This window comes from Aptenodytes patagonicus, chromosome 6 (assembly GCF_965638725.1).
Source record: "Aptenodytes patagonicus chromosome 6, bAptPat1.pri.cur, whole genome shotgun sequence".
Taxonomy (NCBI): Eukaryota; Metazoa; Chordata; class Aves; order Sphenisciformes; family Spheniscidae; genus Aptenodytes; species Aptenodytes patagonicus.
Genome location: NC_134954.1, coordinates 58215839 through 58240791, shown reverse-complemented (window position 1 = coordinate 58240791; position 24953 = coordinate 58215839). Strand labels below are relative to the sequence as shown.

At 50.4% G+C, this 24953-nt stretch overlaps 2 protein-coding genes across 2 annotated transcripts in view; one reads left to right on the top strand and one right to left on the bottom strand.

Moving 5' to 3' along the window:
- USP37 (ubiquitin specific peptidase 37) overlaps nucleotides 1–5156 on the bottom strand; it is a 35445-nt gene extending 30289 nt beyond the window's left edge. The window contains exons 1-3 of the mRNA XM_076342854.1: nucleotides 5112–5156; nucleotides 4002–4209; nucleotides 246–417 (exon numbers count right to left, since the gene is read on the bottom strand). Of these exons, the coding sequence (XP_076198969.1) occupies nucleotides 246–417; nucleotides 4002–4157 (328 nt within the window). The 5' untranslated portion in view covers nucleotides 4158–4209; nucleotides 5112–5156. The remainder of the gene's footprint in view (nucleotides 1–245; nucleotides 418–4001; nucleotides 4210–5111) is intronic.
- Nucleotides 5157–5491: 335 nt separating this feature from the next.
- CNOT9 (CCR4-NOT transcription complex subunit 9) lies at nucleotides 5492–24282 on the top strand. The gene is made up of 8 exons (XM_076342853.1): nucleotides 5492–5569; nucleotides 9953–10132; nucleotides 11245–11360; nucleotides 17209–17318; nucleotides 18107–18216; nucleotides 19170–19268; nucleotides 21765–21856; nucleotides 22569–24282. The coding sequence occupies exons 1-8, from the start codon at nucleotides 5546–5548 to the stop codon at nucleotides 22735–22737; spliced, it is 900 nt and encodes a 299-aa protein (XP_076198968.1). The 5' UTR covers nucleotides 5492–5545; the 3' UTR covers nucleotides 22738–24282.
- Nucleotides 24283–24953: the final 671 nt, after the last annotated feature.

The window sequence follows — 24953 nt, the reverse complement described above, 5'->3', positions numbered from 1 at the left end:
CATACTTACAACATAAACAATTCCTACGTGTTTAATCTCTGCTTATTGTTCAGCATGACAAAGATACATTGTGAGAAAGGTATGTAACAAAAATTGGGGTTCAGGGCCAGAAAGAAGCATTTACACAAATGCAAAGAAAGGCAGTAACACAGGGAGGACAAAATGGCTAAAGATGAAAAAAAGAAAACACAGCACCGACCCCTCTCCAAACGGTTACTAACATGATTTACAACAATTGCACCTACCAGTATGAACCCTGTCTTGGTGGACTGCATCCAAATACATCCGCATTTCATTCGCGTCTTTAAATGGTACCTTATCAATTGTCAGGAAGCTGGTATCCTTTAGTGTTAGCATCAGGCAGCACAGTTTTCTACCATTTGGTCGTAAGGTCACAGTTTTAATGTTATGGCTTAGCTGAAAACAAGAAAGTGACTATAAACATAAACCCATTTTTAGAAGGGCAAAATACTCACAAATTCAAACAAAACACTTCAAATAGAGAGGGTAAGAGGCACTCTCACCGAAATACTTCTCCCCGCTCCATTTCGAGCAAACATTAAGCCTCACAGAATTAGTGCAATCGGTGATCTTGGAAGCTGATGGAACTGCAAGGACAGTATCACTAGAGCTCAACAGTCCCTATATTCCTGGATAAGCTTTCTAAAACTTGCTTTGCTATTGAGTGTGACATTTTTGAACGTAAAGGAATAAGAGCTTCACGCAGTCCCATTTAGCTGTCTGAAACGTCCACATCAAGTTTGAAATATAATTTAAGATGGGGAAGTTTTAAATGTTAAGTACAAACTTCTACTCACTTTATAATTTGCTCTCAGGGAAGACAGATTTGACATAGCTTAAAAAATTTGCTGAGGGAGTAAGTCAGTAAGAAACATGCTTAGTCTATATGCAACATTATAGCAATTAAGCGGTGTCAAAACTTTCAGGGTTATGGTCAAGCACAAGAATAATTTTAGTAAGAATTTGTGCTCCCTAATAATGCCGCTGCTACTTTATTATACCATTACTTAATGCTAAGTCACCTATAAGAGCTGGCTGTTCAGTAAAGGCTCTATTATCCATGCAGGTTGAGGGTAACTCCTAAAGCAGAGGAAGCAAAAGAGTATCTCGCATCTGCAGACTGCATGGAAGTTTGACAATACATACCCAAGCATATTCTCATTTTCAATTCCCTTGTCCCTTTCTGCTTAATTCTTCATTTTGGTGCCGCTTCTTTAGCCTTGCCTAAGATCAGGCACTAGCTGTTCAATGACCTCCATGCCAGTATATTGCTATACTCAGTGCTTCATACAAGACTGGAAACCACAGCCAAGGTCATTAGGCACTACACAAGACAGCGTAAAACACTGCCCATCAGATTGGAGTCTTCTCCTAATTTGGCCTGAACTGCATACTGCCACACTACCAATCTAAATAACGATGTTGAATTAATAGACATGAACACTAATTACACTCCAACGCCAAAGTTTCGCTATACATTGCTCTAGAACCTGTCTTGTCTCCTTCAAATTATACACAAGTTTAAAAATAACAATTATTCCCGATTTTTATTTAAATTTGTTCAGGTATATAAAAGACCGAGGTATTAAAAGGCACTCCATGTCCATCAGTGAGATTTCTTTTTTCCCATGCAGATCTCTAGCTTCTTGGACAGCCAATCTAGACACAACAGCAGTTTATAAGAGAGGCTGGAAAACCAGCTCAATTGGAAACTAAGGGTTTATTTTGCTGCGAAAATTACACTTCTGAAATACTTTGTGCTCAATCCTTGTGTTTTGGGGTTTCTTTTTTGGTGGGGTGGGTGGTTTGTTTGTTTTTTTAAAACATAAGCTAAAAATGTCTTCAAAGACCTAAGAATTGAAAAGGGCGCTCCAAATTTTTCATCCTCTCTTAAAACATTGAGCCCAGTGCAAAGGGATTACAGTTACTTCACCATCTCAGTGCAAAACAACCTATTTCAACTCAAAATGCTACCATGAGAGGGCTCCATCCATACTCTCCATGCACCTGTTATGACCCAGTCAGCCTCACAAAGTCTTGGGAGGTGGGGGCAAACGAAATATTTCTTTTAATACATATCCAGCATCTAGGACAACTTACTCAAAGCTCTGAAACATTAGTAAAACATATCATCTGACATAAGAAATTCGATGATGCACCAGTCACTGTGGAAAGAAATAAAACCCTGGATCCATCCAAACATTCCATTACAGAAAAGTAAAAAAAGTGGAGGAAATCACCCGCAGCTCTCCCAGAGCAACTTGTCAAAAAAAGGGAATGCTACTTCTAAAGCAAAATTATCAGGAATTTGTCACGCCTGAAGTGGCATGCAAGAGCACTATGACAGGCTGGGGACAGCTCACACAAACTACACTCGAGCACAAGCCTGCAGCGCAAGGGGCAGGCAGCTCTCCCTGCCTGCTGCTCGCTCCCACCGATGCTCTTGTGCCAGTGTCCGCATTGCTTCAAGATGAACAGCACCAGAAAGCAGATCCTGCTGAAAAAGCAGATCCCGCTGAAAAATAACCACCATCCAAACAAAAAATAATTGGTCTAAAGATGCGGCATTTCCTCCTCCTCCTTTGCTGCGGTCCTAGCTGCATGGTGCCGTATCACTCCCTCTCCACCAGATCTCGCGTTCGGTCCTTTCCCTGAATTAATTCACGTGAAAACCCTCCACTGAGCTCACAGAGAGATCTGACGAGTGGCAGAGCCAGCAGATGTGAGAGGCTGGGAGCAAAACCTGCTCCTTTAGGCCACAGTTAGCTCTTCTATAGGCTCATCCTCCCCACAGAACCACCTTTTGAGTCACTGTCACACCATGTTAACACTTGTCCAGGCAGAAAGGAGCGTGTGAGAACAAGCACCCAGGGAAAGTATGAGGGGAAGAAGAGAGCACTCTTCTCGGAAGCAACATGGTCTGACGCTGGATTAAATCAAACATGCAGTCACAGCATCGCGCGCAAGAAGGCAGACGATTCTTTTCAAGTCTACAGTAACAGAGGTAGGAACTACCCACAGCTAATGATTTTCTCACGCCTTGATTCCAAGGCAACACAGGCTGCCAGATTCTTCGCTGAGACTTTTCAGCACACTAAGGCAGCAAAACCTGATCTTTCAAAAATAAAGTGAACTTTTTTTTCACTGAGTCCACACACAGAAATAAATGGCTCAGAGACAGGTCTGGCAAACACTACTGCTGAAAAACAACCGTACGACAAAGCGGAAGCCAACATTTAGATCAGTTTAGGCTGTTACAAAGTTGCTAAATAAGATAGGATTTTTTTTTTCTTCCAACTGCTCTCATATGCTCTACCTATTTTTAAATCAAGATAGAAATTTCTTACAGAAGAACACTCTTTTGCATTCTTTCAATTTGGGGCATTTTGCACAAAAAACTAGGAAGCTGAAAACAACTACAGAATGAAAAAAAAGGCAATTTAGGCTGAATATTGCAAGAGAATCTTTAACAGTGATCTGCATCAGCCTCCCAGTGAGGAAGCCACTTTGCCTGGCATATTTAAAACCTAAAACTGTAACAATTGTTGTTCAGCAGAGTCTTGTATAAACAAGGAAAAGGTTACAAGTGTGTTAACACCATTACTCTTCAGCTGGGAAAACTTCTAGTACAAAGTGTTCAGGATCTTCACCTCTAGATTCTGCAAATGTGCCAGTAATAGAAACATTCCAAAAATCTGAACACGTCAGCCACGATGCTATACACTTTGGTAACTTTTCTCTGCTTTTTGGTTCTTCCCATTCAGTGGTATCGTGATGCCAACCTTGGCAGATACTTTAACAATACACGTGAATAATTTACAGGAGAGTTACACAAAGGGATTAGTGTTCAGGAATCGAGGAACAAGAAACAGTGACAGAGGGAAGTTTGCATGACACTTAATAGCCTTGAAGAGGACAGCTGTTCACAAAAGAGCACAATTTATGCACTGCTCAAACAAAAGCCTTAATATTTGGTGTACCTGAAACGTCTTTGGAATTCCTCCAACATTGTAGTGAACCACTAGACTCACTTTGTTGTCCTTCTCCACAATTTCAAAGCTCCCTTCTTTCCATTTTGTAATCCCAGTCTGCATGCTGCGCATCCGGACAGGTCCATGCACCTTTAGCGGAGCCATGCTTTCTCACGGAAAAGAGCTAACAAGAGTAAGCGTACTCCACCTTAAAAACCTGTTAAAAAGGAGAAATTTGTAACTAGGCAGGCCAAAGAACCTCTACAGAAAGATGTGAGTGTGGCTTAAAGTTTCTGTAGAAGTTCGGTAGACCTGTTTTGGTGATATTTTTAGACACAGTGAAGGAGAGTTAGACACAAGTCAAGGAAACTTAGATTAGTAAAATCTCTCCCAGTTTGGGCAGCAATGCGCTGATTTCTCACTGTTAAAAGGCGAGCAGACCCAATCCAGACACAGAAGTTCTTGCAAATCCTTAAAGCAACTTCAACAGATTTAAGGGGGGGGGGGGGAGTGCCTGAGGAAAGTCGGTAATAGATGGAAACCAAAGTTTCGGAGGACGCCTAGGAGGGAAAACGAGCTCGTTTCCGACGGGACGCGAGGCACGGTCACCTGGAGGGGCCCAGCCCGGGCAGCCCTCCTGCGCTGCCGGCTCCCCCCCAGCACTCCGCCCGGGAAAGCCACCGGCCCAGCGCTACGAGAACCAGCCCCCTCACCGCCGCGGGCTCCCAGTCAGCACGGCGGGACGTATTTTAAACAAAAATTAGAAGAAATGAATGAAGCGGCCCCTGCGCGCAGCTCGGGAGGCGCCGCCGAGGAGGGTCCCCCCGGGCAGCCCGCGCTCAGGCGCCGCCGCCGCTGCCAGCCCGGCTCGGCGGCGGCCCCGCTCTCCCCCCGCCACCCCCGGGCACGGCCCCGCCGCCCGCCCAGACAGGGAGACGGGGGGCGAGGCCAGCGCCTCCCGCCCCGCCGCTCCATGGCCGCCCCGGGCCGGGCCGCTGTGAGGGGAGGCGCCGCGCGGCGGGGCGGGGGGGGGGGGGCAGCCGGCTGGGTGCCGCGGGGGGGGGGGCGGAGGGGGGAAAGGAGGAGGAGGAGGAGGAGGGGGGGGGTGAGCCCCGGTACCTGCGTCCCGGCGCGTTCCCGGCGCCGCTGGGCGGGCTGAGGCCCGGGGGGGAGGGGAAGGGGGGAGGGGGGCGGCGGCGGCGGATGGCGGGAACCGGCCAGCAGCGCGAGACACCGCGCGACGCACGCACGCGCGCGCGCGCCCGCTCACGTCAGCTCGGCGGCGCCCTTCCCGGCGCGCCCCGCGACCGCCCGCCCGCTCGCTCGGGCGCATGCGCCGAAGCGGCCCGCCTGGCGCCGGCACCGCCCGCCCCGCCTCGCCGGCGCCCGCGCGCATGCGCGCAGCGTTCGCCTCTTCGCCCCGCCCCTGTCCCAGCCTCCCTCGCGGCGGGCGGGCGGGTGGCGGGGTGAGGGGTCGGGGCGGGCCTGCGTCTATGGCGGCGGCGGCGGCCTCCTGAGCCGGGCCCGGCGGCAGCGCCGGCACCGCTCCCACCATGCACAGCTTGGCCACGGCCGCGGTGAGGCGCGGCTCCGTGCCCCAGCGAGGCGGGGCGGGGCGGGACGAGGTTGGGGACGGGACCCCGTTGCGCAGGCCGCGCGGGGAGCGGGGCCGTGGGGGCGCGGCCGCTCGTAGCTGCGAGGGGGCGGGGGGGGGGGAGGGGTGGCGGAGCCCTGGTGAGCTCCTTCCCCTCAGCGCCCCGGTGGCCGGCTGGGGCGGCGGGATCCCTTTGGCAACGAGGAGGTGCTGAGGGAGCGCTTTCTTGCTCCGGCTGCTCCCCTGAGGACTCCTCTGTGCCCTCCTGAGGCGGCCGTGCCTTGCTGTGCTGCTCGCGGGGACGGGGTGGCTCGCCCAGGGGCCAGGAGGTTGCCCCGGCTCTGCTCCTTCCGCCCGGTGCGTGTCACGTAGGGTTTTCCCTCCTTCCCTCCTCTTGGCCGCTGCGCTCCCTCCCTGCGCCGGGGCGCCTCCTGCACGCCCAGCCGCCTACTCTGTCCTCTGGGGAGCTCTTTTATTTCTGGCATTGACGGCAGAGGGAAGGAGGAGATAGCGAAAAGTTCCTCAGGGCGGCAGGCAAGCGGGAGGAAAGGCAGACGGTGCCTGTTCCTTCTTCCCTTTTCCCCCAATACTTGCGGTGCCGTCCGTAGTTGGTGCTTGCCCTCCTTCCCCTCAGGAAGCTGCCGTGGTGGGATGGGGTGTCTGGTGTTCAGGCTGGTGGGAGTGGAACGGTGCCTTGGCCTGGTTGGGTTCAAAAACGGAAGCTAAGTTTGAATGACATGGTTATTGCATCTTCACCTCCCATCTGAGTGGGTTTGTGTTTTGGTTTTCACTTCTCCAAATGCACGTTCATCGCCTGTTTAAGACTTCCTAGAGTCGACTGAGTCTCTGGTGTGTATTGGGTTTGGGAGGTGTATTGCAAGAACAGCAGTTAGAGCTGTTTTCAGATGAACTTAGCTCAAGGATCTGCTTGGACTAACAAGCAAACAAGAGTGAGTAAAAGTACTTGTGAGCAGGAGTTGAGAACTTTTTAGGTCTTCCCACTTTGTTTAAGTGCTCGTGACTTTAAATTGGTTCTTGGAGTGCTGGCAAATACTTCTGATTAAAAGTGACGCTTTCCAGAGCATAGAAGGGGGTGCAAGATCATAGTGAACTGTTTTAATCAGCATTTACATTTTTATAGTAATGTAATTCCTAAGTGCTTGTCGAAATGCATGAGGGACTGTTGTATCTCCCATTAATCCTCTATCTGTGTTCTCCCATTAATCCTCTATCTGTGTTCTAGTCACCTCTCTGTAAAAGGATTTTTTAAAAAGACAATTTTACAAAATAATCTGTTTCGGGAATAGAAATCAACTTTATTTTGGGACTCATTTGAATGTATATTTAATTTATACATAATTCACACCACCTGGTAGTTCTGTATTGAAATGTTTCCTACCACAGTCGGTTAGTATGCTTAGACTACAAGTGACAGGGAAGGGTGTTTGTCTCTGGAGACGTGCTTGGGAGCTGCGGTAAATAACGTTACCTCTTAGTAGGGTCAGGAATTGGCTCAGGAATCCCCTTGGGTGTCGTGAACGCTGTCGTGATAAAGCTGTGGTAAGCCAGAGCATTGGTCTTTATACGGTGATGCTGGTGGCAGAGCTGACACTTCGATTTCAGACCTGAAGACAGCATAATGTGCTAGAGGCTCGAGAACAGGCTAAAACCAATAAATGTAGCTATAACTAGCAGTAAGGCATTGAAAGCCCAACTCAAACCAGCTAATTCACTGCTATTGAAGTTCAAAGTTCATTTTGGTATTTTTGAGTTGGTGATCTATCAAAATAGTTTAAAAAACACATGTATCCACTTAGGCAATGTTCTGCTTTGGTTGACCAGTACTTTTACCAGTGTGCCTAGCAGCAACTGCTCAATTAGGAAGAGAAAGCCAGTTGCCAAAATCCAGTTCGTTATGTGATTGTTGGAGATCCGTGGGCATGTTTGTTTGAGGTAATGCCATTCTCTTGAGGAAGGTGTTACAAGATCTTTCATGATGCAGAGGTGGCTAGTTTGTGCTGTGTTGAGATACTGTTGGTAACTTTTACTTTCCCTGTGTGCAAAAGAAAGTCTGCCTGGCGGGGTTCTGTCTTGGAGCTTGGAAGGTTTGTGTGTAGCCCTCCGGGTTCCCCAGAATTTTAGGTTTTAGAGGGAGAAGGGGGACAACAGTGAAGTAGGAAATTAGGAAAAAATATGTCTTTCAATTTAAACTAAAATGAGAGGAGCAACTGTAGAGCCTGTGAAAAGCAGCTGGTTCTGGCTAAGACAGATATTGGACATCATAAACTTAATTGTGTGGAAAATCTACTTAGTGTTCTCTAGGGATCACAAGCACATGATTGTGCTTTTAAAGGGTCAATGTATTTAAGCTTACAGGAACTGAAACTTTCAGTGAGTCTAGAAAAATAGATGGAAGCTTTAGATAACACAATTATAACAACATTATTGCTACACTGCTTGTCACTCTACCATCCCAAATAAAAACAAATGAGCTCTGCTCATTCTCCCTCTCTTTCTGAGCTCCAGTGTAGGAGTTGCCATTGGAATTGCACTCCCAGCTGTAAGAGCGCAATAAATTTGTCAGGATTGCTACTTTAGTGTGAGGTTCTGGGGGAAAAAAAATGAATAGACGAGAAAAAAGAGGATAGGATGAAAGATGAACAGCTAAAAAGGTATGTGAGCCCTAGAGTATAGGGACTGATAACAGCACGTTGGCTTATATATAGACGTTTAAGTTAAATAATACAATGGAAGTGGCGGGGGGACAGATAAATCCCACAGCTGGGGAAGAATTTCTTTGGATGTGACTATGGATATAATATGTGGATGAACGGAGGAGGGAAACCTTTGCAGAAATAGAGACAGAAAGCTCTGGAGGTGTCTGCCAAAGGTTAAGAAGTCTCCCTTCATCCCTCCTGCAGCTCTGGGAGCCTGCCTCTGGCATATGGTTTCAGGTTTGGTTCCAGCCACTTTCAGTTCCTGAACTCCTTTGTATTCTCTTCAGTGCCTGGGTGATGAGCTGCTTAGTAGTAGCGTTGCTGTCAGTGCGGTACAGGCAGTGCTCACATCTGTTGTGGTAAGCGCATGAAGAGTTTCAGTCTGGGTTTTAAAAAAAAAAAAAAAAAAAAAAAAAAACAGTCTATTCTCTGTTCCCAGCCATGATTGCCGTACACGTGGGGATGCTGAGCTGGTTGCATGCAGGCTAGCTCAGGAGCAGCAGCCTACGAACAGGGCTGTGCTTTACTTGAATAGTAAATACTGGCAGAATGTTTGAATAGGTTCTGAACTGGCTTTTGGAAGTGTTCACACAGGAGGTTTTAATGCTGATGTTTGCCTTCCTCAAAATTTTGTGTCTGAATCACCAAACTGTCTACTTAGGAAGCCTGCTGAGCGTTTGTTTGCACCGTGAGTGCTGCTTGTGCCAGCAGAGGCATGAGACAAACTTTCATTGAAAGACTTGTGCCTTGCCCCCTCTGCAGAAACTATGCTACAATTCCACAGTCCCTGTTTCTCTTCCTTTCCTCCCCAGCCCTCCCTCAATTTTTTTGGCTTGAAAACTTGTTGGACTTGACGCTGTTCTTTCCCTGATGTTCCAAGAAAGGCAGAAAAGAAATCCTGCGTTTCTCCTGAGTAGTGTACCTTGGCTGTGAATACAGATCTGCCCTTCTCTGGGTTTATTTTGAACAGGAATTTTTGCACAAAATCAGTCTTGAAAAATTCCCTTTTAGCTCCACGCATGTAAACAAGATACATGGGTTGAATATGAGACGTCTCTTAGCAGCAGCTGTTACCGGCTGTGGACGGTGTCGTGCTGATGCTGGAGTAGTGAGAATTTTTCTAGTATTTGTATGAATATTATTCTCATGTACATTGGGTGAGTCCCATTGGCAGGCTCCAATGTCATGGATGTTTTTGGAGAGAAAAAGGTAGTGTCTGCATTACTTTGAATTTGTGGAAGCTTGCACCTGAAGCATGAAATGAATGCATGCTAAATGCAGGTGGAGCAAATGATAGCAAATGATATGTGTGACCTCCCCGGGAGCTCTGCTGGCACAGATGGGCAGTAGCATGGCTCTCTTGCACTGCTGAATGAAGTTACAAGGTACTACCTGACAAGCGGGTTAAGAGAGACTGTCCTAACGAGTCAGGCCAGAAAGTAAAACCTTTGCATTTCAAATAGGTGAAAAAATAAGATTAATCTAAGGAAGGGATCCATATCCGGAGCATCTTAATGCAGCTTTAGTTCCTCCCTCCCCCAGTCAGGAGTTTCTTGAGCGCTTTTTTGCTTATCTGCCAGGTTGCGGGAAGGGTTTGGGTGAGACTTGGATAAAACGTTTGGACTGAAGTTTTCTTGTCTCCCTCCCAGCCTGTGCCAACAGCGCTGGCTCAGGTTGACCGCGAAAAGATCTACCAGTGGATCAATGAGCTGTCCAGCCCTGAGACGCGGGAGAACGCGCTGCTGGAGCTGAGCAAGAAGCGTGAGTCTGTGCCTGACCTCGCCCCGATGCTGTGGCACTCGTTTGGCACGATCGCAGCGCTCCTTCAGGTGGGTAGGACTGGTGGCGTATTCATGCCGTGGTGCAGCACCAGCACATTGCAGAGCGTGTGCGTCCATGGGGCAGATCTGGGGAGGCGCTGGTGGAGTCCCTTATTGCCATTGCTGGGAGCATGATGTATGTTGGATCATGTGGTGAGGGGAGCAGATGTGGGAAGCTCATTTGCCATTAATCATCACTAGCAAGGCGATGTGTGCAGAGACTGTAAGATTTCTAATTAGACAGCTTACATAGTTGGAAGGGGAACGGGTGAGTTCTTGGGTGTATGAGCTCCCTGTGGATCATGTTCTGCTTATTTTCATATAATGTCATAGCAAAGCTACAACAGTCTTACTCCTCAGATCTCTGATTTGATTTGTTTTGCATGAGCTTGAGCACTTCCCGGTCAGAAGGTTGCCCTTGCAGGGAGCCCGTGGGAAGGGCAGCATGGGAATGCTGCTTGCTGCTCCAGAGGTCCTTGCAAGGGAATGTACCTGCATTTCACGTGAAACCAAGCGGCTCGGCTTATCTCCGGGCAAACTACTCTACCGCTGATGACTGGCTATCTCTCAGTACCGAGTCTAGTAATTTCTTTCGAAGAAGGAAAGAAAAGAGTGCAAGACTGGCTATGTCAAACTGTTCTCGGAGCGGCCCTGAAACAAGTGAAGAAAATCAGAAGGGAGCTATAGTTGGAAGCAGGCAGATTTCTGAACGTGATTTCTCGCCCTCAGCTGCTTCCCCTGCATTGAGTTAGAAGAGTACCAGCAGCTACAGTATGAAGAGAGTGGGTGTGCTCTGCCTCTAGGCACAGGAACAACACTCCTCTTCCATCTGGAAGTTCAAAACAAAGCAGTCCCTACACTAGTAAGGAGCCAGGAAATCAAATGACCCCTTTTTTACTGAAATAAAGGTTTGAATGCATTCCTGTGACTCCTTGTCAAATTGACTCCGACCCAGCTCTGCCCTTGCCTGGGCAGTGTGGTGACTGCCGTGTAACTTCAAAGTGATGCTTAGTGAAAGCAGGCTGTCATCTCCTGTCACCATAGTTCCTTGCTGGGCAAGTGTTTTGGTGCAGCTTTCTGATGTTTTTCTCCTTTAACTTTCTTCATCTGTTAATTTTTAGGAAATTGTAAATATTTATCCATCAATCAACCCTCCAACTTTGACAGCCCATCAGTCCAACAGAGTCTGCAATGCTTTAGCTCTACTACAGTGTGTTGCATCGCACCCTGAAACGAGGTAAGCGTTTCCAAGTGTGTGAGTTTTCTGAGGTGTTGATGTTGACAGCTTAGCCTGTCTGTCTGAGTCCAGAAGCATGTAAGCTTCTTTTTTACCAAGAGAAGTGGAGCAGAGGACAGAGCTGGAAGATAGGCAGCTGCCTGCTGCTTTCACTTGTTTGCACGGATTATCAGGATGACAGCTTTGTGGTGGTCCTAAATGCATTGCATTCCCTGGATCATCCTGAGATCCTGCCAGTTCCCAAAATGTTGGGTTGTGGCAGCTCCTGGGAGCTCAGCCAGAGATAAGGGTGCCTTTGTGCTGAGTGCTGTGTGCAGGATCATTGTTTTAATGAGCTTACAGTTATTTAGACCAGCAGCTTACAGTTATTTAGACCAGCTGTCCAAAGGGTGGAATGAGCAGGACTGTCCTTCCCAGAGACCGTGTGTGGCAAGGGAGCAATAGCAGAGCCATGTCTGGAGTCCTCAGCCAGTGCCTGACTTCAGATTTTCTCAATCTGTGTCCAGCCCATGTCAGCAGGGGAAAAGATGATGTTGGTTCAGCCAAAATCAGTAGCTAAGACTCAGAAGAAAACTACCCAGAGATCCATGATCTCATGCTTCTGTTCCTGCGAGAAGAAAGTGCTGCATAGCTGAAGTCGTTTTTCAGCTGCTGCAAAGTAGTGTTAAACACTACTACAACCCTCCACTCGCAGAGGCGATCAGCTCCAGTGCAGGTGCATCCCGCAGTGGAGCGGCAGATCGTGGCGTACAGGGGGGTTTCCTGAGCTGGGGAAACCCCAGGGGAGCGCAGGGGCCCGCCGGGAGCCGGCAGCTCTCACAAGGGCAGCTGACGAGGCATGGGCAGGGCCAGGAGTAACGGCGGGCACCCCCTGCTCCTGCAAAAGGCAGCCCTGGGAAGCGCTAGCAACCAGGATGGGCAGACAGGGCGAGGCCCATCAGCTAGGGTGCAGCGCGGCAGTTCGTGTGACAGTTTGCACAGGAGGGCACATCTTCAAAGGAGGGACATTCCACGGGCCGAGTGGGGGACTTGGAGTACAACGTAACCCAGCAACTGGGCACCGTTCTGTGACCATTGGCAGAGGTCAAGGGCATTCCTCCTACCTGGCCCTCAAGGCAGAATGGCAGGCATTTGTCTGAGAACAAAGGCTGTGGCTCCGGCTGGGGGGTCTGTACCATCTACCCCAGCGGCGGCCAATGCCTCCACGCAGATGGAACTGCTGAAGGGAGAGGCTGCAGCGCAGACCTCAGGCTGCAGGAAGTGCCTAGACCTCTCTCCTGGGGCAGGGACAGGCGGCAGACCTGCCTGCAAAAGGTGTGCCCAGGTGGAGGACCTCCTGCAGCCAGTGGCTGAGCTGCAGGAGGCGGTGAGAAGTCTGCGTAACATCAGGGAGGCGGAGAAGGAGTTAGATAGCTGGTTCCAAGCGCAGTCTGCAGTGGACCCACAGCCAAACAGCCAAAAACTCCCCCACCGGCACACACGGGAGGGAGGGGGGCCAATAATGCAGAAGAATGGACGATTGCAATGGCAAGGACCAGCAGGAGAAAGAGACTTCCCCCGAAGCCTGAGGTGCCCTTGCAGAACCGCTTCACTGCTCTGCAGGCTGAAGAGGAAAGACCCGACATACCAGGAGAGATGCTGGAGCTGAGTAATGCAGCCCGATCCACCCCCCATATAGCAACCAGCGCCACTAAGAAAAGGCGACGGGTGATAGTAATAGGTGACTCTCTTCTGAGAGGTGCGGAGGCACCCATTTGCTGACCGGACGTGCTCTCTAGAGAGGTGTGCTGCTTACCAGGGGGCTCGTATCAGGGATGTCACCAAGAGGCTACCAAGCCTCGTACAGTCCACTGACTATTATCTGCTGCTGTTGTTTCACATGGGCACCAGTGACACAGCCAGGAGCAGTCTGAGGACTATCAAGGACTACAGAGCCCTGGGAGCGGCGGTAAGGGACTCTGGAGCGCAGGTAGTTTTTTCATCAGTCCTACCGGTCAAAGGGAAGGGGTTTGAAAGGGCCGGTCGAATCTGGCAAATCAGCAAATGGTTACGGGACTGGTGCCACAGCCAGGGGTTCGGCTACTTAGACCATGGGACTCACTTTGAGAAACCTGGTCTACTGGGGGCTGATGGGGTCCATCTGTCAGAGGAGGGGAAGAGCATCTTTGGTTATAGGCTTGCCAAGCTGGTGAAGAGGGCTTTAAACTAGAGATGCTGGGGAGGCGGGGAACCTCAGTCCATCCCACTCCTACCAGTTTGATGCCAGGGCCAGCAATAGGTGCCCAGAGCCTGGAGAAGGATCACAGGTCAGTAGGAGAGTGCCTGAAGAGCAGCACAAAGGAACTCCAGCCAGTAAGACAGCTTCATCGGGGGCCCAACTTAAATGCCTCTATGCAAATGCACGTAGCATGGGGAATAAACAAGAGGAGTTAGTGACGTGCACATGCCTGCAGGGCTACGACCTTATTGGCATCACAGAGGCGTGGTGAGATGGCTCCTGTGATTGGAGTGTTGGGATGGAGGGATACAGGCTCCTTAGGAGGGACAAGGAGAGGTTGTTGCCCTCTATGTCAATGACCAGCTGGAGTGCATGGAGCTCTGCCTGGGGATGGATGAGGAGCCAACCAAGAGCTTATGGGTCAGAACGAAAGGGAGGGCAGGGACAGGTGACATTACGGTGAGGGTCTGCTACAGGCCACCTGACCAGGAAGACCGAGTGGATGAGGCCCTCTATAGACAGAGAGGAGCAGCCTCACGCTCACAAGCCCTGGTCCTCATGGGGGACTTCAGCCACCCCGATATCTGTTGGAGAACAACACGGCAGGGCATAAGCAATCCAGGAGGTTCCTGGAATGCGTCGATGATAACTTCCTTCTCCAAGTGGTAGAGGAGCCAACGAGGAGAGGTGCTACGCTGGACCTTGTTCTCACCAACAAGGAGGGGCTGGTGGGGAATGTGAAGCTCAAGGGCAGCCTGGGCTGCAGTGACCATGAAATGGTGGAGTTCAAGATCCTTAGGGCACCAAGGAGGGCGCACAGCAAACTCACTACCCTGGACTTCAGGAGAGCAGACTTTGGCCTCTTCAGGGATCTGCTTGGCAGAGTACCATGGGATAAAGCCCTGGAGGGAAGAGGGCCCCAAGGAAGCTGGTTAATATTCAAGGATCACCTCCTCCAAGCTCAGGAGCGATGCATCCCAACAAAGAGGAAGTCCGGCAAAAATGCCAGGAGGCCTGCATGGATGAACAAGGAGCTCCTGGACAAACTCAAACACAGAAAGGAAGCCTACAGAGGGTGGAAGCAAGGGCAGGTAGCCTGGGAGGAATACAGAGAAATGTCCGAGCAGGCAGGGATCAGATTAGGAAAGCTAAAGCCCTGACAGAATTACATCTGGCCAGGGACATCAAGGGCAACAAGAAAAGCTTCTATAGGTACATTAGGGATAAAAGGAAGATGAGGGAAAATGTGGGCCCGCTCCAGAATGAAATAGGAGACCTGGTTACCCGGGACACGGAGAAGGTGGAGGTACTCAATGACTTTTTTGCCTCGGTCTTCACCAGCAAGTACTCGAGCCTCACCGCCCAAGCTGCAGAAGGCAAAGGTGGGGACTGGGAGAATGGAGAGCCGCCCACTGTGGGAGAACATCAGGTTCGAGACCATCTAAGGCACCTGAAGGTCCAGAAGTCCATGGGACGCGGTGAGATCCATTTGCAGGTCCTGAAGGAACTGGCGGATGAAGTTGCTAAGCCACTATCCATTGTATTTGAGAAGTCGTGGCAGTCTGGTGAAGTTCCCACTGACTAGAAAAGGGGAAACATAACCCCCATTTTTAAAAAGGGAAAAAAGGAAGAGCCAGGGAACTCCAGGCCAGTCAGTCTCACCTCTGTGCCTGGGAAGATCACGGAACAGATCCTCCTGGAAGCTATGCTAAGGCACATGGAGGACAGGGAGGTGATTCAAGACAGCCAGCGTGGCTTCACCAAGGGCAAGTCCTGCCTGACTAACTCCTTCTGTGATGGAGTGACTACATCAGTGGACGTGGGAAGGGCTACAGATGTCGTCTGTCTGGACCTCTGTAAGGCCTTTGACACGGTCCCCCTCAACATCCTTGTCTCTAAACTGGAGAGGTATGGATTTGATGGGTGGACTGTCTGGTGGGTGAGGAATTGGTTAGATGGTTGCATCCAGAGGGTAGTGGCCAATGGCTCAATGTCCAGATGGAGATTGGTGATGAGTGGCGTCCCGCCCGGGTCTGTACTGGGACCGGTACTGTTTAATATCTTCACCAGTGACATAGACAGTGGGATTGAGTGCACCCTCAGCAAGTTTGCAGATGACACCAAGCTGAGTGGTGTGGTTGACATGCCAGAGGGACAGGATGCCATCCAGAGGGACCTGGACAAGCTGGAGAAGTGGGCCTGTGTGAACCTCATGAGGTTTAACAAGGCCAAGTGCAAGGTCCTGCACGTGGGTCGGGGCAGCCCCCAGTATCAATCCTGGCTGGGGGATGAAGGGATTGAGAGCAGCCCTGCCGAGAAGGACTTGGGGGTCCTGGTGGATGAAAAGCTGGACATGAGCCAGCAATGTGCGCTTGCAGCCCAGAAGGCCAATTGTATCCTGGGCTGCATCCAAAGAAGCGTGGCCAGCAGGTCGAGGGAGGTGATTCTGCCCCTCTACTCTGCTCTGGTGAGACCCCACCTGGAGTCCTGTGTCCAGCTCTGGAGTCCTCAGCATAAGAAAGACATGGACCTGTTGGAGCGGGTCCAGAGGAGGGTCACGAAAATGATCAGGGGGATGGAACACCTCTCCTATGAAGAAAGGCTGAGAGAGTTGGGGTTATTCAGCCTGGAGAGGAAAAGGCTTTGGGGAGACCTAACTGCAGCCTTTCAATACTTAAAGGGGGCTTATAAGAAAGATGGGGACAGACTTTTTAGCAGGGCCTGTTGCAACAGGACAAGGGGTAATGGTTTTAAACTAAAAGAGGGTAGATTTAGACTAGATATAAGGAAGAAATTTTTTATGCTGCGGGTGGTGAAGCACTGGCACAGGTTGCCCAGAGAGCTTGCAGATGACCCATCCCTGGAAACATTCCAGGTCAGGCTGGACGGGGCTCTGAGCAACCTGATCTAGTTGAAGATGTCCCTGCCCACAGCAGGGGGGTTGGACTAGATGACCTTTAGAGGTCCCTTCCAACCCAAACTATTCTATGATTCTATGATATCCAAAGAAATAGGGTAGTTTATGCCACACACCTTTACATTTACAGTTTGAAACTTGAAAACGGAGGAAGAATGTTGGATGATTGTGCAAGAGAGCTTCCCTCTGCTAGCAGAGCAATCTCCAGGTTTCTCCCTGCAGTCTGTATTTTTCACCATTGTCAGAAGGCAGCGTGAGGACTCTTGGGGAAAGGTGGCTGTGCACATTTAAACTGTGGTAATGCCTAGAGATCAGCCAGTCTGGATTTCTGTCATGCAGAGGCTTTGCACGTGCATTGTGTCTGACTGTCCCTGCCCCTGGGAGCCTGCAAGGTGAAATGCAACAGTGAATGTACAAAGCAGAGGGTCTGGGTGGCAGAAAGGGGTAATAAAAACAACAGGACGTGCTCTGTTCCTGGTCAGCTGGAAGCAGCGATGCAGGTAACTAGCAGTTTAGGTGTTAGGTTTTGTGCTGTGCCCAGTGCGGAATTTACTTCATACCTTTCCATCAGAGAACGAACTGTTACCCTCTTTTGAGGAGAAGCAGCAACGGTGTCTGTCAGGAATAGTCTGAGGCTCTGAATGGTAACGCTGGATTGTGTGCTCGCTTTGTTTTCCTTGTCTCTCATGTTGGGTGTTCTCCCTTTCCTACAGGTCGGCTTTTCTGGCAGCTCATATCCCTCTCTTCCTGTACCCCTTCTTGCACACAGTTAGCAAGACACGTCCGTTTGAGTACCTGCGGCTCACGAGCCTCGGAGTGATTGGTAAGCAGCCAGACTAATGCTGGAGCACTGGTTTCTTATCAAGTTGGATGCAGTTCATGCTGTGGATATAGAGACCTGCATGACCAAAATCACAGGTCTCTCTTTATTGGGATCTTGTGAGCCCTGGTAGTATTAACAGGAGGAGCTGCTCCTTCTCCATCAGTTGTGGAGGCAGGTTCCTCTTAGTGTGTAGGAACTGGGCTTTTCACTAATAAGAAAACACTGAAGTCTGGGTGCATTGCCAAAAATGTTTCCTGTGAGTACAAGCACCTGCAGGCTTGTTGTGGCTTCACCCTCAGCCCAGCCAGCTAGACACTGGGATGGGTGGGTGCAGACTGGGCTTGCTTTGGGTCTTTGTCATTGATTGACTTGGGTGTATTTGCCCTGTCTTCCCCTTACTCTGTTTGTTTTTTTTCTTCTTTCTGCCCAAAACATTTCTCTCTCAATGCATAAAGTAAGAGGGTCTTAAAATGCATTTCTTCTTCCCAGAGGTTGCTGTGGGTGGCATGATCCTCTTGTGTTTGTATTACTACTGGGGGAGAGCCAAGAATGCATCCCCTTTCTGAAAAACAAACAACCCCCAAACCCAGCTTGATTACTTTTATGCTGCCAAAACACTTTTTTCTCCAGCCACGTGCTGCAGCATATTTAGGATGACAGTTGCTCTACCTGCCATTCAGACTTAATGATTCCTGGGGAGGACACAGCACAGGCCCTATTTGAAAGGTGGGATTTTTTTTGGAACAATTTACCATTTATTGATTTTTGGTTTTTGTTTTTCCTTCAAGGGGCCTTGGTGAAAACTGATGAGCAAGAAGTGATAAATTTCTTATTGACAACAGAAATTATCCCCCTGTGCTTACGCATTATGGAGTCTGGCAGTGAACTCTCCAAAACGGTACCTACTCTTTTTGTCTTAAGACTTCTTGTTGTTTATCTCTGACTGACCAGGCAGCCAGTAAACTGCAGAGTTGGCTGGTGTCCTGCTGCAAATGCTGGGGCAACTCTGGGTGGAGTTTTTACCTCCTCAAAAAACAAACAAACCAAACTCACCAAACTAAGCTGGAGTTCCTGAGCTTGGTAGTTTTGCTGGGAAAGATCTTGCTGCTCTCAACACCCGTTTCCTCTTTTGCAGCCCTGCAAAGTAACTTTCAGGGCTGAGCTGGATCAACTTTCCTTGGCCTGAGAGAACAAACGCTGTAGCTACGCAGTGCAGAGGTTGGGCGGCAGCTGTTAGTGGTGATGAAGGGAATGTTCACCACACTGGACCAGTTTGTTTCCTCTGATCAGGGGCCCCTTTCCCCCATGAGCTCAGATCTGTGGTCAGACTGGTCCGATGACCCAGGTAGGCTGGCCACAGGTTTTAGTCTTTGCGCGCTTCTCTGGTGAAGCCTGCTGGCATAGCTGGCTGAGGTTCTTCCAGAAAGTCACATGTCTCATGATGAATTGGTAACGCTCAAGATGAAAAAACCAAAATCAGCTTGCCGTCTAGATGGCAGGGCCAAGGGACAGATCCTTCTCCTGCTTCTTGCTCTGTGACCAGAGTAGTGTGGCTGTAATCCTGAGGCTGTCCTGAGTGGCCCGGCAGTAGTTGCTGTCTTACGCAACCTGCATCCAGTGGTCTTGTACACACTGCTTTGTGTCCAGCTCTTTTCTTTAGCCAGAGATGCCAAGCATTGTGTAGTGTCCTGCGTTTTGGCTTTAAACTTTCACCGAGTAAAACATTTGCTGCCTGCTGAAAGGCCTTTCAGTGCTGGGACTGCCTTGAAAAGAGTACAGCACAAAGGCTGTCCCTTTTCAGGGTAGATAAGTTGTTTATATGCTTTCTTTTCTGCTTTCTCCCCATTCCAGGTTGCTACGTTTATTCTTCAGAAAATCCTTCTGGATGACACAGGGCTGGCATATATCTGTCAGACTTACGAGCGGTTTTCCCATGTTGCCATGATACTGGTAAGATTATTTGTTTCTTTAAAAAAATGTTTTAAAAAAGAAAAAATTATGCTCTAGCAGCCAGCTTCTTCGGCAGCTACTTTACTGCTCTCTGGCTGGAGCACAGGATGAGGGAGGCAAATCGTTCTTGGGCTTATTGCTTGCGACACTGTACCTCTCTGCTTCTGCATGTTTCCTTTGTGTATCTCTGAATTGCGTGTCAGGAGAACGTATATTAGTTGTAATATACTAAGTCCCCGAGATAAACCGGGTAAACATCTCCAGAGAAGAAAAAGAGTTTTCAGGGTTGTTGGTTGGATGTGAATTGATGTAATTTTATCATCACATAGGATCACACAGCTCAGACCGTGGATCCATTTCCCTTCTCCGTCTCCCACAACAGGTTGAAAGAGCAGCAGGTTGAGCGAAGGAGTAAGAGCAGGACAAGCATATATGATACTTGCCCTCGTAACTGTCTCGCAGCTATTTTCAGCTTTGGATTTCTGGGGCCAGTTGTGGGTTTTCTATGCAGTAACCCCCAGTGTTTGTCCTATCCTCCCCTTGAACCCATGGAAACTTTTTGCATCCAGTGTCCTTTACCAAGGACTTTCACAGGTTTCCTGTTTGCTGCGTGGAAGGCCAACCTGCTTTTTTTCCTCTTTGAACCTGGCTCCTACTAGCTGCTGCTTATGATCTAATTATTGTGTTGGAACACAGAGAGAGCAGACAATTTTTGTCCATTCCCTGTCCCTTGTGAAGGAGAAGTTTGGGTATTCATAATTTGTTCATCCCAGGAGTAATAGCCCCAACTTGAGGTTTATTATCTTTGAGCTCGCCGAGGGGAATACATGTCTGCCCTGGAATAGCTATTGTCCTGCTTTTGTGTTTGTTTGGTTGGTTGTTTGCTTTTTAAAGAGCAGTCTCAGGAGAAGGAAGTGCAGCATTAAGTTAAGCGCTTTGCAGTGCTGGTTCTGTGCCTAAATGTTGATGCTTTCATTGGCAATATTTATTTGTCTGTCTGTTTTCCCAAACATAAAGAAAATGTTACCTCCTAAGTCGCCCACAAACAGCAGAATATGAACAATTGTGAGCTGATGTCCATAATATGACATGATTTTTGCATTCAAGAAAAGGATCAGCTTTGATGAAAGCACATCTGACTTGGGGGCAAAGTGAAGGACACAATTAGAAACCCTGGGGTAGGGGAGGGAAGGAGACGAAGGAAGAATCCGTGGCTGGGAAGGGTACGAAAAAGGAAGGATGTGGGTGGGTAAAGCTGTGTTAGCATGGAAGAAATCCTAGCTGTGGTATAATTCCACCATGGGGTGAAGCACTGATGTGATTAATATTCCACAGCGGTACGGAGAAAGATGAAAATGTTCATAGACATTTCTGTTCTCTATTTCAAAAATCGGGATGGTGTACTCCTGTCTCATGAGGGTGATGATTTACTTCCTTGTCTGCTGATAACTGAGTAAGATGTTAGCAAGTATTAGATGCTTTTAAAAGAGCAAGTTAGTATTTCCCATCCAGGAGCTGTCTGAGGAGCTTGTTCTTTATTTCGAAGAAATATTGGTATCCCGGGGAATTACTGAGAACAGGAAGCTTGCAAAAGGGCAGATGAGGGGGACCTGCTAATTGCTAACTGCCTGAATACCCAAATACAGGTGAATTTGGCTAATGAGGAAAATGGTTAGTGCTAGCCAATGTAGTTTTACAGGAAAAAACCCAACTTGTTGGGCAGAGCTGGTTGTTTCCTAAATGTGAGGAAGCAGACTGTTAAACTCCTTCAAAGCAGGCGCGTGAAGGCATCCGCACTGCTCGCTAGGCTGGGTGCATTCAAAGGTGCAACCATGTGCAAAGTCCTACGTAGTGTGAGAAACGGAGGCTGGGCCGGGGAGATCTGCCCTGCTCTTGCTTCCCAGTAGTGGCTTAATGAGGGACGTGGCAGAAAGAGAAAATACAACTCTTGGGTGCGTGTTAAGACCAGATGTGGCTCTTACTATATGTGGTGTGGGTGAGCCCAGTCCTTCGGCATGGCTTCCCAGGCTATTGTTAACGTTTTAAAAGGGCATTGAAATGAAGGCAGCGCAGAACAGAACGGGGAGTGTTGCAGAGCTTGGGAACACACCTCACGGGGTGACTCAGCCTGAGCTTATCAAAGCGTGCAGGATACGTTCGCCTTCCTCCATGAGAGGGAAACCCCAGGTTCTCTTTAATCTAGCAGCGAGTTGGACCACTAAGCAGTCCTGGGGAGGTAAAAACCAAATAGAGATGAGACAAGCTTTTCCTGAGCTGCTGGGAGAATCCTTTCCAAGTCGTGGCTAGCTGCTCTTCTCAAAGGCATCTTGGCAAGCGGAGTGCTGTGCTCCATGCGGGGGTATCGAGATGAAAGGTAATGGGCTGTGATGTGTGGGAAGCCAGAGCGAGTGATGTAATGGTCTTTCCCAGTCTCTGCTGATTGTGAAGCTGTTCTTACAAAGACTTTAACTGGTGGCACTGGCCTCTGTCAAACAGGGTAAAATGGTCCTGCAGCTCTCCAAGGAGCCGTCGGCACGGCTACTGAAACATGTCGTCCGCTGTTACCTTCGCCTTTCCGATAACCCCAGGTAAGCATTTTAGGAGTTTGGGCAGGGGCTTCTCCCGCTCCCTTGGAAGTACAGTTCTTCTCCACAGTGCCCACTCGGGGAGAGTCAAGGTTCCTTATCTGTCCTTGTGTCAGCCTTAGCTCACTGTGGAAAATGGGTGGATTTTTTGGTTTGTTTGGTTTTTTTATTGCTAGTCCCAGGAGCTTTTATGGTATGTGGGAGAAACAGTGACTGTTTGGGGCTTGTGCAGATTCAAGCTGTGCAGGTTACGACTGCCTGAGCTCAAATGTAGCTTGAACTAGGTACGAGGGAGGGACTGAGGTGGAAGGTACGCTCTGCTCTCTCGCTTCTGCATCGTGTGGGCTGTTAGCAGTAGAAGCCAATAGATGAAATTCAGTTGAGGGAATACAAACCGATTTCATGCTGATCGGCAGCTCTGCCCAAAGCCGCTGGGTATGCATTTGTTGTCTCGGCCTTTCCTGGCATCACATTGCTCTTGACTGACAGGTGTCAGGGCACAGGGGTTGGCTTGGTGGGGGTCTAGCGTGAGGGATGGGAGCCGTGCTGGCTGGCCGAGCGCCACGTGCTGCGGTGCTGCTGCTTGGTGCTTTCCTTGGCTGGCCCTGCCAGGGAGACCCCCAGGCAAAGGAGCGCCGTGTCCCCAGTGGGGTTTGCTCCCCTCTTGCCCCTGTGAGTTTATTTGTTGGGCCCTGTTTCTTGTCTCTTGATGTAGGGCACGTGAAGCTCTCAGGCAGTGCCTTCCTGACCAACTGAAGGACACCACCTTCGCCCAGGTCCTGAAGGATGACACCACCACAAAGCGCTGGCTGGCTCAGCTCGTCAAGAACCTGCAAGAGGGTCAAGTCACTGACCCACGGGGCATCCCTCTTCCTCCGCAATGACTGCTGGGGGAGGTGGGGGACCAGGGAAGAAACAGCTCAGGTTTACAAAGAACCAGGAACAGGTGACCTCTTCCGCAACAAACTGGGCATGCCAGCTGGCTGCCGGCCTGTCGGACCATCCCACCCAGCCAAAGGGCTGCTCTGTAGCAGTGCAGCATGCCTCCGGGGATCGCAACACCAGCAAATGCTGATACTACAGCTTCAAAAAAAAAAAAAAAAAAAAAATCAATAAAAACAATCTGTAAAGATCCCCGTCTCTCCAGGAGGCTTGGCTGGCATCTCTCCCCCCACCGCCAGGCAGGGGGTGGTGCGGATGTCTGCTCTTCCAGCTAGCTCAGCCTCCACCCAAGTGGCGTGTGACACGGGGTGTGCGTGCCACGTCCCTCCAGTTCCTTGTCACTTCTTGTTTACACGTCTGTTTAGATGCGTAAGCTGAATAAAAGCTGATCCAGTTGTTTTATCCCCTCTTAAGACTGCTGCTCAGCTGCAGGTAGCCCAGGGACAGCTTTCTTCCCTGCCAGCACATCCTTGCTCCTGGCTCTGCATCCGGCTGGCGCAGCGAGCTTCTCTCTTCCTTCCCTTTGGCGCAGAGGCAGTGGCTGGAGCCGGGCCACCACGGTGCTTGCCCCAAGAGGAGGGGTGGATTACGTGCGATGAACCCACGCGTCATAAGCGTGCTTCCCAGGGCTCTGGGGGAGGAGAAGACAGCAGGACTGTGGCTCTTGTGCTGTAAATAGTGTGCTCCCGCAGCTAACCAGCGGCCGGGGGCTGATGTGTGCTGGCCTCCCATCTAGCCCAGCTCTTGCCCAGCGGGGCTGCTGGCTGGCTCATCAAACAGCTCAGCGTTAGGAAACCTGCCTTGTGGTGGTCGGCAGGCCACCGACCGATGATCCTCTGCCGCGGGACAGCTGGGAGTGACATCCTGCGGGCTCCAGGTATGCCGGCTTCCGTGCCCGCTGCTGCCTGCCAGGCGTCTCTCAGTCCTGGCCCCCCTCCCTTTCCCCCCCCCCTCCAGCTCATCTCTGCCAGCGGCTGCATCCATTTGAGCTTTCAAACCTGCCTTGGCGTCTGCCTCGGCCCCACCACAATTAAACTGGACCAGCAGACGCTTACCTGCCTTCCCTGCGCCGAGGGGTTAGTGCGGCTGTGGCGGGCGCTCGGAGGCAGCTGAGGAGCTCCCGGGCTCTGCTGCTGCGGAGCCTGCGCTTGGCTGCAGGCAAGCCTGGGCAGCTACTCGGTTTCTCCCCCCTCCTCGAGTAGCCCATTTTGCTGATCATCTGCCGTGTCGTGCCAACAGTGTCTTAAATCCCGTCTCGTTTCCCTTCCCTCCTCCCGTCGCAGCCTTGCGTAACAAGGGCAGAGCACGGCCTTTTCCTTGACCCCGGGGTCCCATTTTATAACCATTGCCTTCTTTTCCCTCCCCTCCACCCTGACCTTGACAGGGCGTGAAAATGCTTCTGTTTGGTTTTGGTTGGTTTGTGGTTTTGTTTTTTTTTTTCTTTCTCTAAGTTCGGATTAATAAATAATAAAACCCCAGTCAGCACAGATTGCTCCTGCTCTGGTCTCTTGGGGAGGGCGAGCGGTGATTTTTGGGGGGGGGATTTATTGCAGGCGGGAGGAAGCGGGGGGGAGGCCTGTGCCAGCTTGGGGATGTGAGCTGGTGAGAGTGCTTGGCCTTTCCCTGTTGGGAGCTGGCTGCATCCCTGCAGCACCCCATCGCTCCCACCACAGGTAACGCGGAGGGGTTTTGGGGAGGAGGTGCTGCTCCATCTTGCTTTGCGGGAAGGCAGCGAGCGCTCTCCCCGGCGGGCTCTGGATGGAGCCCGCCGGGGAGAGCGCTCGCTGCCTTCCCGCAGCGTGTTTGCAAGTGCTGCCGCACTCGCCTCGGGGTCCAGGTCCCTTAGAGCATCGGCCACCTGAAGTTTGGTCCCTGCCCCGCAGCCCTCGTACCCAATTTGGCCTGCCCCAAGGTTGCCCCAGCTTGGATCCCCATGGGATGGGTTGGTTTTGGGGTTTTGTTTTTTCCCTCTCCCAACTGGAGGGTCCTGGGAAGGGGACGGGGACACACCGGGGGACCCTCTGTGCCCTGTCGGGGCTGTGCTGGGGTGCGAGCGGGTCTGGGGAGGGACAAGGCTGTGCTGGGAGGTGGGAAGGGGGGCTCAGCCCCAAGCGGGGGGGCACCGTAGGGTGCTCCTACCCCTGCCGCCGCCGCCTTA

Coding starts and splice junctions, on each gene's coding strand:
- CNOT9 (XM_076342853.1), top strand. CDS start 5,546: ATGCACAGCTTGGCCACGGCCGCG. Junction 17,319..18,106: donor CACGAGCCTCGGAGTGATTG/GTAAGCAGCCAG, acceptor TTTTCCTTCAAG/GGGCCTTGGTGAAAACTGAT. Junction 19,269..21,764: donor CCCATGTTGCCATGATACTG/GTAAGATTATTT, acceptor TCTGTCAAACAG/GGTAAAATGGTCCTGCAGCT.